This window comes from Argiope bruennichi, chromosome 8, assembly GCF_947563725.1.
Source record: "Argiope bruennichi chromosome 8, qqArgBrue1.1, whole genome shotgun sequence".
Classification (NCBI taxonomy): domain Eukaryota; kingdom Metazoa; phylum Arthropoda; class Arachnida; order Araneae; family Araneidae; genus Argiope; species Argiope bruennichi.
In genome coordinates, this window is record NC_079158.1 from 15114075 (window position 1) to 15127889 (window position 13815).

Genomic DNA, 13815 nt, shown 5'->3' on the forward strand with positions numbered 1-13815 from the left:
GAGTATAAATATAAAAAAACATTGTAATCGTCAAGATCCTAGTTCCAGATCTCCCTTAACACAAAAAAGACACTTTTGGAATTATGTCTTTTTATATGAACATGATAATTCAAAACTTCTCAGAGCTAGGGGCTTGAAATTTAGTTTGTGGTCTTTACACCCATTTTCTAGATTTCCATTAAATCTTGAATGGAGTCTGTCTGTCCAGCTATCCGAATATAACGCAAAAACTACAAAAGTAAGGGATAGCAGATGGATGAAGTAACACTAGATGGATCGAATTGGTACTAATGTTTTTGAGATCAAATTTGGAAGGAGTTACCAAGAAATGTATGATCCATCGGTCTGTAATTTCACAAGAATGTAACTGAAAAACATGATGACAAATATATGCAATAGGAAATGGGATCTTATGACTGCAATTATAATTCTGTGTCAAATTTTGGTTTCGATGGGTCTGAAAAATGCATCCAAAATAGACATTTCCTGGCAGTTGTGTATTAACCGCATCCAGGAATTCTTTACAAAACAATCCTCCAACTATCGCAAACTAATAGGCTTTTGCATAACTATTATTTAATATGCAGTTAATAATGCATAAATATTCATTAGAGAGTGCGCGAGAAACTAGAACAGTACAAAAAATAATCACCTCTAAATAATAGATGCACTAAGGTGAGTGCTAAAGGTAACTTTTATTAGGAAATTGTAGTGGAATTATAAAAAAGTATTAGTGGTTTCTGAGGTTTATTTTGAAATATGATGATATTTTGAAAACAAACATGGAAAACTATATCCTACTTTGTCCAACTGACTTATCCAAAGACTGTAAAGCTTCAGATGAATTAGCAAACAGAAAAATTGCAACAGATAACTTCAAAATATTTAAATCCTAATTAATTTTTTAATTTTTATCTTAAGTTAGTTCATATATCTTTCTTCTAAAATTTTTTCATGTTACTTGATCCAAATCTTACTTTTTTAAAGATTATTTCTTGAACGCGCTCTAAACATTTGATGACTCTTGTCGTGTACTCGCCTATGGTACACGGGTTCTTTTACTGTGATTGAAAAAAAAACTACTCTCCTTGAAAAAATAACTACAACATTTATTTCTACGACAAGACAAGCTATTCTATAAACATATTAAGTTTAGATGACTGCATTTCCGAAAGAAAATAGTTCAGAATCTTTTCAGCTGCTGATCACAACGCTGTTCCGTTTTTCAAGTTTTTCCAAGTTGTTGTTGTTTCAATCCGGAGTTGAGTTGTTACTCGCTTCGTCGAAGATTGCGGATTCACGCTACACTCCCACCTTTTGGGTTTTTCTTTTCAAGAAAACTCAAAATGTTCTTTAATCCAAACAGTTCACAGGTCCAGTCGTTTGGGAGCTTGAATCTTACGGCCGAAACGGGTTTTCATGGTATTTAGATTTGGTAGAGACGTTTTGTCCGATTCGGGTAGCTTCTCAGGATGTTCAACATATTGCTGTTGTACTGTCTCTTCTTTCTCATCTTCAATTTCAGATGCTCTCTTCTCTAGTGGATTCTCTACTGATTGCGTCTGAATCTCAAGTGCATAGAGACGCTGTACAGGTCTCAGAAATTCGCCGTTCTTCGTTTTTACTTTCACAAGGCGAACTGAACCATCCTTACCAGGGAATATTTCTGTTGTTTTCCCCAGAAGCCAATTCAGACGTTTTTGATTGGTTACTTCGACAGTAACCACTTCTCCCACCTTGAAATCGTGGGTTTTTATCATTTTCTTGGTTTGTTGCCTCAGCTGCCCCAAGTATTCCAGTCGGAATCGCTTTCTGAGATCTTCTTGCAGTTTACACCTATACAGTCGCCGCTTGCGAAAATACTCAGGAGATAGTTCCAAGTGGTCAAGATCTGGAATTCCATTTTTCCTACGTTCTCTGAAGAATGAAGATGCTGTTATAGGTTCCAAATCATCGTGTTCAGAAACATAGGTATTGGGTCTTGAATTTACGATGTCTTCGCAATCGCATAGAATCGTATTCAATTCTTCGTAACTCAGGCATGCTAGGCCTAGAACTTTCTTCAGAAGGTCTTTTACTAGGGCAATAAGGCGCTCCCACCATGGAGCTGATGGTGGTATAAATTTCCAAATATTTTCCTTCTTTTTCCCCTTCTTCTTCACCTTGACTCAGCTTCATCCACCGAGGTATTTTGACCTCTGAAAGATTCTTTATACCCGTCAGCCAGTTCCAAAATCGTTTTGCTAGACCTTCTGGCAGGGCATCATCCCATTTAAGTCCAAGATTCCAGGATTCTTGCAGCATAAACTTTGGAATGATGGTTACGGGAGAAGATATACTCTGAACCAAAGAAAGCAGACCTCTTTTAGTAAGAACCACGTTTTCATCTTTCGGACAGCAAGACAGAGTATCTTGTTTTAGATTCCAGTTTAAGCCCAATAAGGGTACAGCTTGGTGTTTATCTGGTTGATCGATAATTTCAAGTGAAGCATTTGATTGCCAGCCTCGTAGATTTAATTTTCCTAAAGATATCAACGCTTGCGATTTAACTATAAATTTATCTGCTTCATCTATATTCTTCAAAATTTCCGCAGTATTCAAGAGCTCTTCAGGGGCTTTTTCCAGATGGCAATTCAAAGTTGCCGCTAAAAGGAATGGACTGCAGGTGACACCAAACACAACTCTACGATGTCTGTAGATTTTCATTCCCTTGTCTTTGGTTTTCCATAAAAATCGCAGATAATCCTTGTACCTCTCTCTGATTCTGATCTGAAGAAATGCCTTCTCAATGTCTGATGCTATTCCAGCAGGAAATTTCCGGAGACGATTCAGTAGGGAAGGAACAAGTTCAATTAAATTAGGACCGCTTTCTAAGCAGGCATTCAGTGAGGGTGTACCCTTTATAAGTGCGGATGCATCGAAAACTGGCCTCACTTTCTTAGTAATGCTGTTCTCTTTAAATACAGGCCTGTGCGGGAGATAGTATACATTCAATTCCTTTTTATCTTCGATTTCTTCAATGACACCGTCAGCAATCCATTTTTTAAAGATATCTGCATATACTCCAACTCTCTCGGATTCTACAAGTATTTTATAAACAGAAGAAAGCTGTTTCTCGGCCATTTGTCTGTTGTCAGGGAGCCGGGATGATTCTAACACCCAAGGTAAGGCGACTTCGTACCTCCCTTCCTCATCAATCGTCAGAGTGTTTCGAAAATAATCTGAAGTACCTTGATGCATTTCAGTCTTCTTTTTCGATTCAGTAGGATCAGTAATTCCAATGGCTTCTAACTTACATAAGTCACTTATATTACAATCTTTTATAAGTAAGTTTGTCACTGTCATGCTTATAGAGTCTGAACTGCTTGGTGCTCTTCCCATAAGTGTCCAACCAAGCAAAGTCTCAGTGGCAGTTAATCCACAAGTTAAATTGAGGATTTTTCCAGTCATCAATTTTCCTGCTATGTCAGCACCAATAAGCAAATGGATTGTTGATGAAGAACAAGATGGTAAACATTCTTGATCAGTTAGATGGATTCCATTATCCTCTAGTTCCTTTGACCAAAATCCGGTTGGTATCTGACAAATTTCGGCACAGATTTTCTCTTGATCAAATGCGTTAAAAGTGCAATGATAATTTTTGTTAAAATCACTTACAAAAATCTTGTATTCTGAATGTTTCTGAGGATTTTGCATCCCTCCAAACAAAGTATGAATAAGAGTTGTTTCTTTTAATGCAGGATACTTCATTTTCTTAGCAGCTTCTTTCGTAATATAAGATTTCTGACTTCCAGTGTCTATGAGGGCCCTCACAGCAAAATCCTGTTCTTCTCCTCGAAGAACCACGACCAGGGTTTGTAGAAACACACTTGTAGAACATGTGGGATTGGTCAATGTATTGAACTGTCCAAAATTGATTGAACTTTCCGTTGCTTCTTGAGAGTTAGAAGACTCAACGGTCTTTCTATCAGGGCACATCACAGCATGATGTCTTTGACCACAAATTCCACAATTCACTTGGACCCTGCATAGCTTTGACACGTGACCGTTACTTAGACATCTGAAACAGCAACCTCTTTTCTTCAATCGGTTCATTTTCTCACTTAAATCCAAATTTCGAGCAACATGACATTCTTTGGATTCATGATTGTTCTTGTCACAAAATGCACACTTCAAAACAGATTTTTGGTTTCCTGAAAAAAGTCCCGCAGCTGTCGGCAAGTCTCTTTTAATCTTTATATTTTTGTTATTTTCTTTCAAAGAGAAGCCTTCCATAGCAAGAGCTATCCTGTCCTCATTTTCAACTTCGTTCTTCAAAAATTTCATCAAACTTTCCAATCGAGATTCTTTTGTGTCAACTTTTCCATCCAATCCTCTATCATTTCTCCGCCAGGCTCTTAAAACTTCTTCACTTAAACAAGACTCAACCAAGGGAAACAACATGGCCGCATACTTTGCTGTAGTAACGCCAAGAGTTTCTAATGATCTCAGCTGGGTTTCAAGTCGATCATAAACAGTTGATAATTCAACATGTTTCTCTTTAAGATTAAATGCGAGTGTCAATTTTAACAATTCTCTAACGTAATATTCAACCAATAAATCATCTCTGCCGAATCTAGATTTGAACAATCAATCGCCTTGCAATAATTTCCGGAGGTAGGGGGAAAACTTTCAACTAATTCCCTCGCTCTGGAATTCGGGATAGTTGCTTGGACTAAGTATTGAAACTTGTCGGTTTCATCGATATCGTTGTCTTCATCAATTTTTCTGAATTGTCCCCAACACGGCAGCCAATCTTTAATTTCCCCGCCAAATTTCTTCAGTTCCAAACGAGGCAGCTTGAATTTCCGCTTTTCACCGCCAACTGAAGATAATGTATCAGCGTTAACAGACGGATTAGTTTTTCGATCCACTAATAACGAGCTGAACTGCTGAGCCCACTGCTGAACGAGATTCCTTTTCAATATCGTCTTCATTTATGTTTTCAGACATCAACAAAAGATTCAAAATATCTTCATTTAATTGCAAAAGTTCATTATTTTTCTCGCCAAGCAGCTGGAAGGTTGCCAAACAATCTAAATCTTCTGCAATGTTTACTTCCGTTTTCGCTGACTCATCTAAATGATTAAACAATCTAGTAAATGCAGATCTAACTGTTTTTCGTTTAAGCTTTAAAGCTTCCATAATTTTTCTGAAACAGTTATTCTTCAAAGTATCGACAAATTTCTAATAACAAATAATTTATCGTCAAAAAAATTCACTTGCCTTTCGAATCGTTGATTTCAAATCACAATCCTGTCGCGGACGCCATGTCGTGTACTCGCCTATGGTACACGGGTTCTTTTACTGTGATTGAAAAAAAGACTACTCTCCTTGAAAAAATAACTACAACATTTATTTCTACGACAAGACAAGCTATTCTATAAACATATTAAGTTTAGATGACTGCATTTCCGAAAGAAAATAGTTCAGAATCTTTTCAGCTGCTGATCACAACGCTGTTCCGTTTTTCAAGTTTTTCCAAGTTGTTGTTGTTTCAATCCGGAGTTGAGTTGTTACTCGCTTCGTCGAAGATTGCGGATTCACGCTACAACTCTAATTCTCACGCTAAAAGCGAAAGTACATATAACCCTAACCCTCGCGGCAATCCTACAAATCCTACCTAAGATTCGCTTTCCTGAATCAACACATGTCAAAAGAAATTCCTGTAGTAACTCTCAGCAAAAATTCTGAAAAGAAAACTTCTGGAAATTTTCCTTTTGTGTCGCGATGTAAAAAGATGCGTTCCACCGTGATTCATGTGTATAAATTATTTTAAGAAAAGAATTCAACTTAAATTTATTTTCTCTCCTGAGTAAAATAAAGAAAAGATAAATTCCCAAATTATCTTTTTGTCGACCACTCATTTGCAATCTTATTTTACATACATATTCCAACATTTGATGAAAGAATATGGATAATATTAGCATAGAATTAAAAAACATAATGAAGAAACGAAACGAATAAATAAATACTCACCAAACAAACATAATAATATTTATAAATATGTGTAACCATATCCATATTGGGTGAAAAGCAAAAAAGTATCAGGAAGTTACAACAGATATATCTTTATAATAATTTTGGGAACAAAAAGAGGAAGAAGAAAATGATGTTTACAGGACAACATGAAGAATGTTCAACTTAGTAATTTTGACGTGATATCATAAATAAAGTATTCGGGAAAAATTGACTGAATTAATTTTCTCTCTATAAGTATGATTGCATATCTTACGGCTGAAAGTAGTCACACTAAAACGTTCTCGCATTCTATCAAATAAATAAATGTGTTCTTTTGCTAATACGTGCACACCACTAATGCTCAGATTTTTTTTCTTTCATATTAGCTTTTGCCAAATGTATGTTTCGCAATATAGTATAGAAAACCAGCACTTGTGTATTATCCGCATGCCTTTGTAGAACAATAGTTACGAAGGAACGCATTTGCGAGCAATTTTAGGAGATTAATCACTAGCATGATGTTGATGCAGAAATACAAGTAAACGGAATTTGTATTTTAGACGCTATTTTGGCGACTAACTGAAACCAAAATTTGACACGTAACTACAATTATAGTCACAAGATTACTTATCAAATTTGATTTAAATCCTGACTCGGGTCCTATTCTAGATACTGCCAACATTCTCTATTGTTTTATATAGTTAGGAATCACTAAAGGAAGATGTCTGTAGAAGCATTTTTCTTTATACAATGTGTAGTAAGCAACTTTGTTGGAAAATGTACTCGAAAAGGAAATATTTAGAGATTTCATTCTCTGTAGGTGAATAATCAATGACTTGGTCCGAAAAATATCGTTTTTTTATGGTGCTATTTTCTCATAATTTTTTTTTATTACGTATTGTTTTTTTAAGTTGCATTTCGGCATATTTAAGAAAGTTTTTTAAATCACTCTCATGGAATTTCAGTACCATATAATTCGAATCCAATGCTCTTGGGGTTAAAATTACGAAAATGCAATTAATGCAGACCAGAAAAGATTTGGTTACAGAAACTGTGGTTACAGATTCACATGCAACTGTAATAATACATGACAAGTGATTTTAAGTGGCTAACAATATGCATTTAATAAAACCTTTGTGTATTTGGATTGCTATCGATTTACTGAATGACATATTTTTGAAAAGAAGCTTCCGTTTATAAATTTTGGTAAAAATCAATTAAAAATCTCTTGAATTAGCTGTATTACTTGAGAATGAAAATATCATATTCATCCAATTTTGAGTATTTTCATGAGTATGGCAGAAACCTAAATCTCATTATATAGTACATACCCTTTCTTTTATGAGGAAAGAAGGTGTTCTTATTTAAAGAAACTGTTTTGGCCCATGATAGCTCCTTTATGAAAACACAATCACATATAAATCAAACACAAAATCTTGGATCTGAATGACCATTGCTTTATTTCTAACACTCATTGGAATACGTACAAAAGGGTTATATCATTTTGCCACTTGATGGCGCTACAAAATTAATAGAAAGAGTGCTCTGCTGTCTTATTGGCGCCAACAGAAACAAAACCATGAAAGAAGGTACTTATTTTAGAAGATACTAAGAAAATTCTTTCATTTTACTTAAATAATTATATTTCATAATTACTTAGACTGTCTCATTAATAATAAATAAATATTATGCGTTTCATTATGATAGTTTTAGTAGAAGCAAATATAGTCATTTTTATCAACAACAAAAAAATCTCAGTTTTTAAATGTAGGTATTTCATGATTCAAATCAGTGATTTACATCACTGTAACTATTATTTTGATAGATATGTTTCTATAAATGACTCTTTATGAAAACGTTTTGCCGATCCCTGAAGTAAACTTTAACTATTGAATGCATTTAAATTTCTTACCAGTTTACCGAATAAAATTGCTTCTGTAGTTTGAAATGCAAATCCAAAATCTTTTAATAGACTGAAGAGCGTCTGGAATAGACAATACAAAATTCAGATAAAATCATATACGTATTCTTACTTCTCTAAGAAAAGAAATTTACGCATATTGAGAGAACAATTTTCTAGACTGTCTCAGTTTTCTTTAAAAATAAAAATAATGTGCGTATGTGTCGTTTTAACGTTCTATTACAACCAGGAAGCAATTTCATAAATTCTATTCTGAGAATAGAATTGCTCAGATTTTCTCGTCTTATATTTCATGGAATAATTTACAGACTGTCTTACCTTCAACTCCTGTATATTTTATAGCTGGGATTTGAAGGAATAGAGCCTTAGCCATTAAATTCTTGCTTTCAATAAGGGTATCTTTCAACTGAACTTCCTGAAACTACGTGTTTAAATAACAGAGTTGAAATGACATCATGTACAGAATAAATTATTTTCTTGAAAAATATAGTTAAACTATTTTTTTTCGTAAGAAATTCCCCTTTAAACTTTCTTTATGAAAATGAATATTATATCATTAGTTGAGGACTAACAAAAAGAGGAAATGTCATGCTATTGTCTAATTTTCCAAGTATTAATATTTCTAAGTATTATTATTATTAACTTCGTTATTATTAACATATTAACTTCGTTCCAAAATATTCTCTTATCTCCTGATCCAATTCCACCTTTTTTTTTTTTATTTAATTACTGCAAGAGAAGCTCTGTAAAATTGCTGAGATCGACAAGTTCCCACACTCAGAATGAAGGGATAAAAAATTGTCAAGCCAAGCACATTAGTTTAAAATCTTTATCTTTATAATTCCCTTACCTGGGTCAACACGTGTAGAGAAATCCCTATCAAAATCTCGCAGTATATAATCACGGTGATAATTTTTTCATTATTTTTTCCTCGTTTCACTCTTGTGTCGTTCTGTGTTGATGTCCTCGTCGCTTCTGCTTGCACATAAATTATGCCTTCCGAGATGGAATAAAACGAAGTAAAAAATTCAAAGTGTCTTCGTCCACGAAACTGCTTCAAATATATATATATATATATATATATATATATATATATTGTTGTCTCTGTATGACTGATGGTAAGAGGGATATTTGTATAATCAATAAATCTACCACAGAATTTCAGCTTTGCAGGGCGTATCTGGTGCATATAAACAATCAATAAATTTATTAATTTGTACGTTGACAAAAATATGTTTTTTTATAATTGTATATGTGAGTTTTCTTATCTAGATATGATCGAGAACTCTTTATGTATTATTTGCCAATGGATCGTAAAACCCTCCGCGCTTTTGCTTGTGCGTTAGAATGGGTTTCATTTGACAAAATAGGGGTTATTAATATGTTTACATTTAGTAATAAGTTTAATTCCAGAATTGCGCACATCATTCCACGTCTCGCTCCTTAGAATTGTCAAAAAGTGGTCGTATCAGGATACTGAAATGAACAGTATTTAGTTATTCTGATACGATGTGTAGTAGTTACTTTTGAAGAGAGGTTGAATTCCTTCTCATGATTTATTTTAGATTTTTTATTTGCGATTGAATTTCACTATGAAATATATAGGCTACATTATGATGACTGGAAGATAATTCATTGTGTTTTTTTAAAATTTCATTCTGCAGACGTTTAATCATTTTGTTTTATTTCTACTCTGTTTAAATTTAAAAAGTAATAGGATAAATGAAGATTGAAAGAGTAAAATGTAATCAGTATCAAATTCTAAAATTTACAGGGGATGAAAAATGAGTTCGAAGACAATTTAGGGGACTTAACTTAGTTTTCTAGATCTGTATTTTAAACAACCTATAAAATGATAGGGCTGCGGGGGTAATTATGGCATATTAATATACTCTTTCGCGTTAATATAACGATATTTTTCCCCTGGTAAGGTCTAGCATCCATTCTTTTCCAAATTAGAGTGACTTAAAAAGTTTCCAAGTTTAAAGCCTTTGCACTACGTTTTCCTTTTGTGTTTGCATACTATGCGTTTCCCACTTCCAGACTTCAATTGTTTTATTTCATTTCAAAAGTCCAAAATCAAGTTTTCAAATCCAAAGTCAAGTTTTCAAGTCCAAAAATAAAGTTGAAAGTTGAAATTTTATGAAAAAAAATTTCCCTTTATAAGAAAAGCACAATTAGATAGAATTTCATTATGTGAATTCTCTATCAGAAAAGAAAGTGGAAACAGAGACAATGAGATGCGCTTCACGAATGCTATGACTTTCCTCTTGAATAATTCATTTGGATAAAATTCGTCGTTGAAGAAAGAAGAAATTTAAAGAGATTTGAAAAACTGATGCATTTAGAACTTCCCTTTTAATATTTTTTTAAAGAAAGGCATTCTGTTATTACCATTTAAAATTTGCTTGGAGCGGAGAGTTAAAAAATATATAAAAGCTCCATAATATAGGTAGCCAAAATGCAAAATATATAATAAACGTGAATATGTTCCTTGTTCCGGATTTAACGAAATGAATTGCTTTATTGTTCAAATTTTTCCTCATTGGTACGCCGTAAGACAAATACATTTCACTAATCCGTTTTTTAAATATGTATCGAAATTTAATCTGTTTCTAGCTTTTACTCATTTAAAATACATTTGTTTTCGATTTTTTCTGAATATTTAATGTCTCTTCTGCTAATATTCAGTAGAAATACGATAAATATTTTAAATATTAAAACTGTTCTTCCTCTATAGCCTTTGAAATTCTTTTTCCTTATTTTTGTTTTAAAACAATATACGTAAAATTTCATTTTATTGTAAATTTTAGTTAAAAAACATAAGAGTGTATTTCGGTAAAAGAAAGCACATAAATGCAGCATAAAAGATAGCTACTTGCAGATATTTAAACGATGAAAATTGTTCAGTATTTTGTGTTTTGAATACATCATAGGAATGTTGCGAGGTAGAGAAAAACCCTTCGCTTGCTACCAAGCAAAAATTTATGTGTAATTTTGCTTTCCAGCATGAATAGTGTCATCATAAGAAAGACTGATTTACAGTCATCTGTATTGAATGCTGCCGGATGCCGAGCCAGTGATCCCAGAGCTTGGCGACCCTTTCGAGACTTGGCGATGAATATGGCGAATAAATGAATAATGCTTAAAACTTCGAGAAGTTTGTCGATCCGCCCATTAGGAACCGATATACCTCTGATTGGTCTAGGAAATTCTAGCCCCGCCTCTCGGGAACTATAAAAGGCCGGCACTTTCAAGCTGCGGGGGTGTCGTCGAGAGTCGCCGTCGTGAATTGTAGTCGCAGTCGCCGATGAGTAAAGAGTCTTCGAGAGGATGGCGAAGAAACAGTAGAGTGCCAGCGTTGCGTGGAGCGAGTGCTGAACTGCTTGTGCTGAATTCTGTTGTCTACTGTGGAAGCAGCGTCGTATCTTTTGTGTAGTAACAAGTTGTGAGAAGTGGTGAGTCGGCAGCTAAAGCAATCCCCTCTCCTGCTGGACCGCTTCGTGTGCTGTGGACGATTACTACTTGTGGGCTACTGTCTGCTGTAGTGTGCTGTCCTGTGTTCGTCTCGGCTGTAAATATTTGTCGTCTGTGTATTCGTCGTCTTTGTGTACTCGTGTTTTCGTGTAAATAAACGTCGTCGTTGTTTTCTACTGTCGCCTGCTAATTGTGTTTTCACACCATACACCCACTATCAATATACCGTGTATAAACACTATACCGAGTAATTTTGATTAACTTACAGACTTTAACATACTTAGTTGTGAGTTTTTATCAGTACAAGTAGAACATCTTTTTAAGATGTACTGCTACCTGCTTTTACTGAAAGATATGTGAACGATGGTATTTACTACATATTTTTCAAAAACAAAAATCTTGAAAGGTAAAACAATCTAGTTAAAATGCTGATCGATACAAATGCAAATATTTCTTCTTTATGATTTTGATTTTTCAGATAGACATTTTTGAAATTTATAAGACCTCTCAGTGTGTCTTTGGAAAAAAATATATTTCATATAAACTCCTCAAAAGAAGATTTTTGGATTAATATGTGACAAAGGAAACGGATAATGCACTACATAAAGATAACGATTTAGAAATGATGTGTTGAAATTATGGTTCCAGAAATAGAACATTAAAAAAAGAAACTAATTCATACCGTATCACTACTACGAAATTAAGGCATCTTGATGAAAGACGAAAGGATTCCGTTTTCAATTCCCTTAAAACCAGTGTTATCTTATCGATGCTAGCTGCCTAGAAACAGAGACACATTCCCCTTTTTTGAAGCAATTCTGATTTGCTCTAAATTATGGTAGCAAGCGAGAGTTTTCTTTTTGAAAAATGAAGTGAATATATGCTTTATCTGAAGATGCTGAGTGCTTTTAAAACTAACACCGGGATAAACATATAATATGTCTTTTCAATATAGAGTCATCATTCCTGCAGGGAAATAATAAATTCGTTTATTTTATGTCATTGATTCTCACTATAGAAGGAAGGCTAGTCATTGGTCTTACTGAAACATATTGTTCCGAGTAATAATAGCAAATGTATCTTCAGTCTGATTGCCACTGGTGACAAACCAATGTTGTTTGAAATTTGAACTGCTCTCTTTTGCGATTTGCGACGTTTGAATTCTTTTCTTTTTACCAAAGAAAGAAGATGTATTGGTGATCATTGAGGATTTTGAAATAATCATAGATATAGGATCATAAAAAATGCACTTTAGCAAATTTTGGAATTCCTCATACAGCCCTGTAATGGAAAACAATTTTGAAAAAGTTTTTACAAATCTCGAGTCTTTTTCGGAAATGTTCTTTTATGCACATTTTGTAAATAAATCATTAACCAATACCTAAATTATTCTTACTGTATTGTTTTTATTTAAATATGATCAGCTGTTAAATAAAAACATCAGAAAGACAAATTGATGTCCAATCTCATATAAAACTATTCTATCATTGCATTACAAAGTATTGATAGATGATAATTCGAATTTTAAACTCACTGTTAATAAATATTGCATGTTAACGTGTAGAAATGCTTGAATCTCCTTACACTGGTCTTGTAGTTCTGATTGAAGTGTTATATTTCTTGCAATATATAAGTACAAAAGGTAAAATGTACGACAAAAAGACTCGCCAGTTTCTCCTCGCTTTGATTTGAGAATAATCAAGCCTAAAATATTAACACTCATAATGTATGACTTCGTTTCCTTAAAATTTGGAAAATCGAGATTTTGGTAATTCAAGTGAATTAAGTATATATAAGAATTATTAATACGTTTTTAAAAATTGTTAACAAATGTTTCAGTATACTAAATGAATATAAATAGACCGAATCATTTACTAATAAATATTTTAATTATATATTACATGTGTTTCATATTATACTCTGTACGATAATAAATAGCTTCTGATATTATATTTTTATTGACTTAATAGGCTTAAATAGAAATAAAAAAAGGAAATACAATATGATATCAATGAGACATTTATGAAAAATGTTTCATTCGATTCAATTGAATAATTCTATAATTATTAACAAAAAAATCAACTAATTTTAAGAAAAAGTGATTAGGGTTTGAATAAAGAATAAATATAGATCCTATTATCTTTTCTTGCCATCCTTCCAAATCATTAACAATAACTCTGATTGTTTACATTACTATCATTCATAAACAAAATAAAATATCTCTTGATGTATCTTACTCTGATTTTTTACATGATGATCATTCATGAACGCAATAAAATATCTCTGTATGTGCCTTACCCCCCTGTTATAAGAGTTACAAGTCTAACATTCATAAAAGTAATAAAATATTTCTTTACCGTACCTTATTCTGATTCTTTACATGGCGATCATTCAGGAACGCAATAAAATATATCTCT

General features: G+C 33.3%; 1 protein-coding gene across 1 annotated transcript; it reads right to left on the reverse strand.

Moving 5' to 3' along the window:
• Window positions 1-1367: 1367 nt before the first annotated feature.
• Window positions 1368-4976, reverse strand: LOC129981504 (uncharacterized). The gene is made up of 3 exons (XM_056092361.1): window positions 4670-4976; window positions 1992-4538; window positions 1368-1933 (listed from the first exon to the last, which is right to left on the reverse strand). Exons 1-3 carry the CDS (start codon window positions 4974-4976, stop codon window positions 1368-1370), a joined length of 3420 nt encoding a protein of 1139 aa, XP_055948336.1.
• Between the last annotated feature and the right edge of the window lie 8839 nt (window positions 4977-13815).

What these genes read in the sequence shown, in the direction of transcription:
- LOC129981504 (XM_056092361.1), bottom strand. Translation starts at nt 4,976, where the DNA reads ATGAAGACGATATTGAAAAGGAATCTCGTTCAGCAGTGGGCTCAGCAG. An exon ending in AGCGAGGGAATTAGTTGAAA is followed by an intron (nt 4,539 to 4,669) that starts GTTTTCCCCCTA and finishes TTAATCTTAAAG; the next exon opens with AGAAACATGTTGAATTATCA. An exon ending in TATGCGATTGCGAAGACATC is followed by an intron (nt 1,934 to 1,991) that starts GTAAATTCAAGA and finishes AACCTATAACAG; the next exon opens with CATCTTCATTCTTCAGAGAA.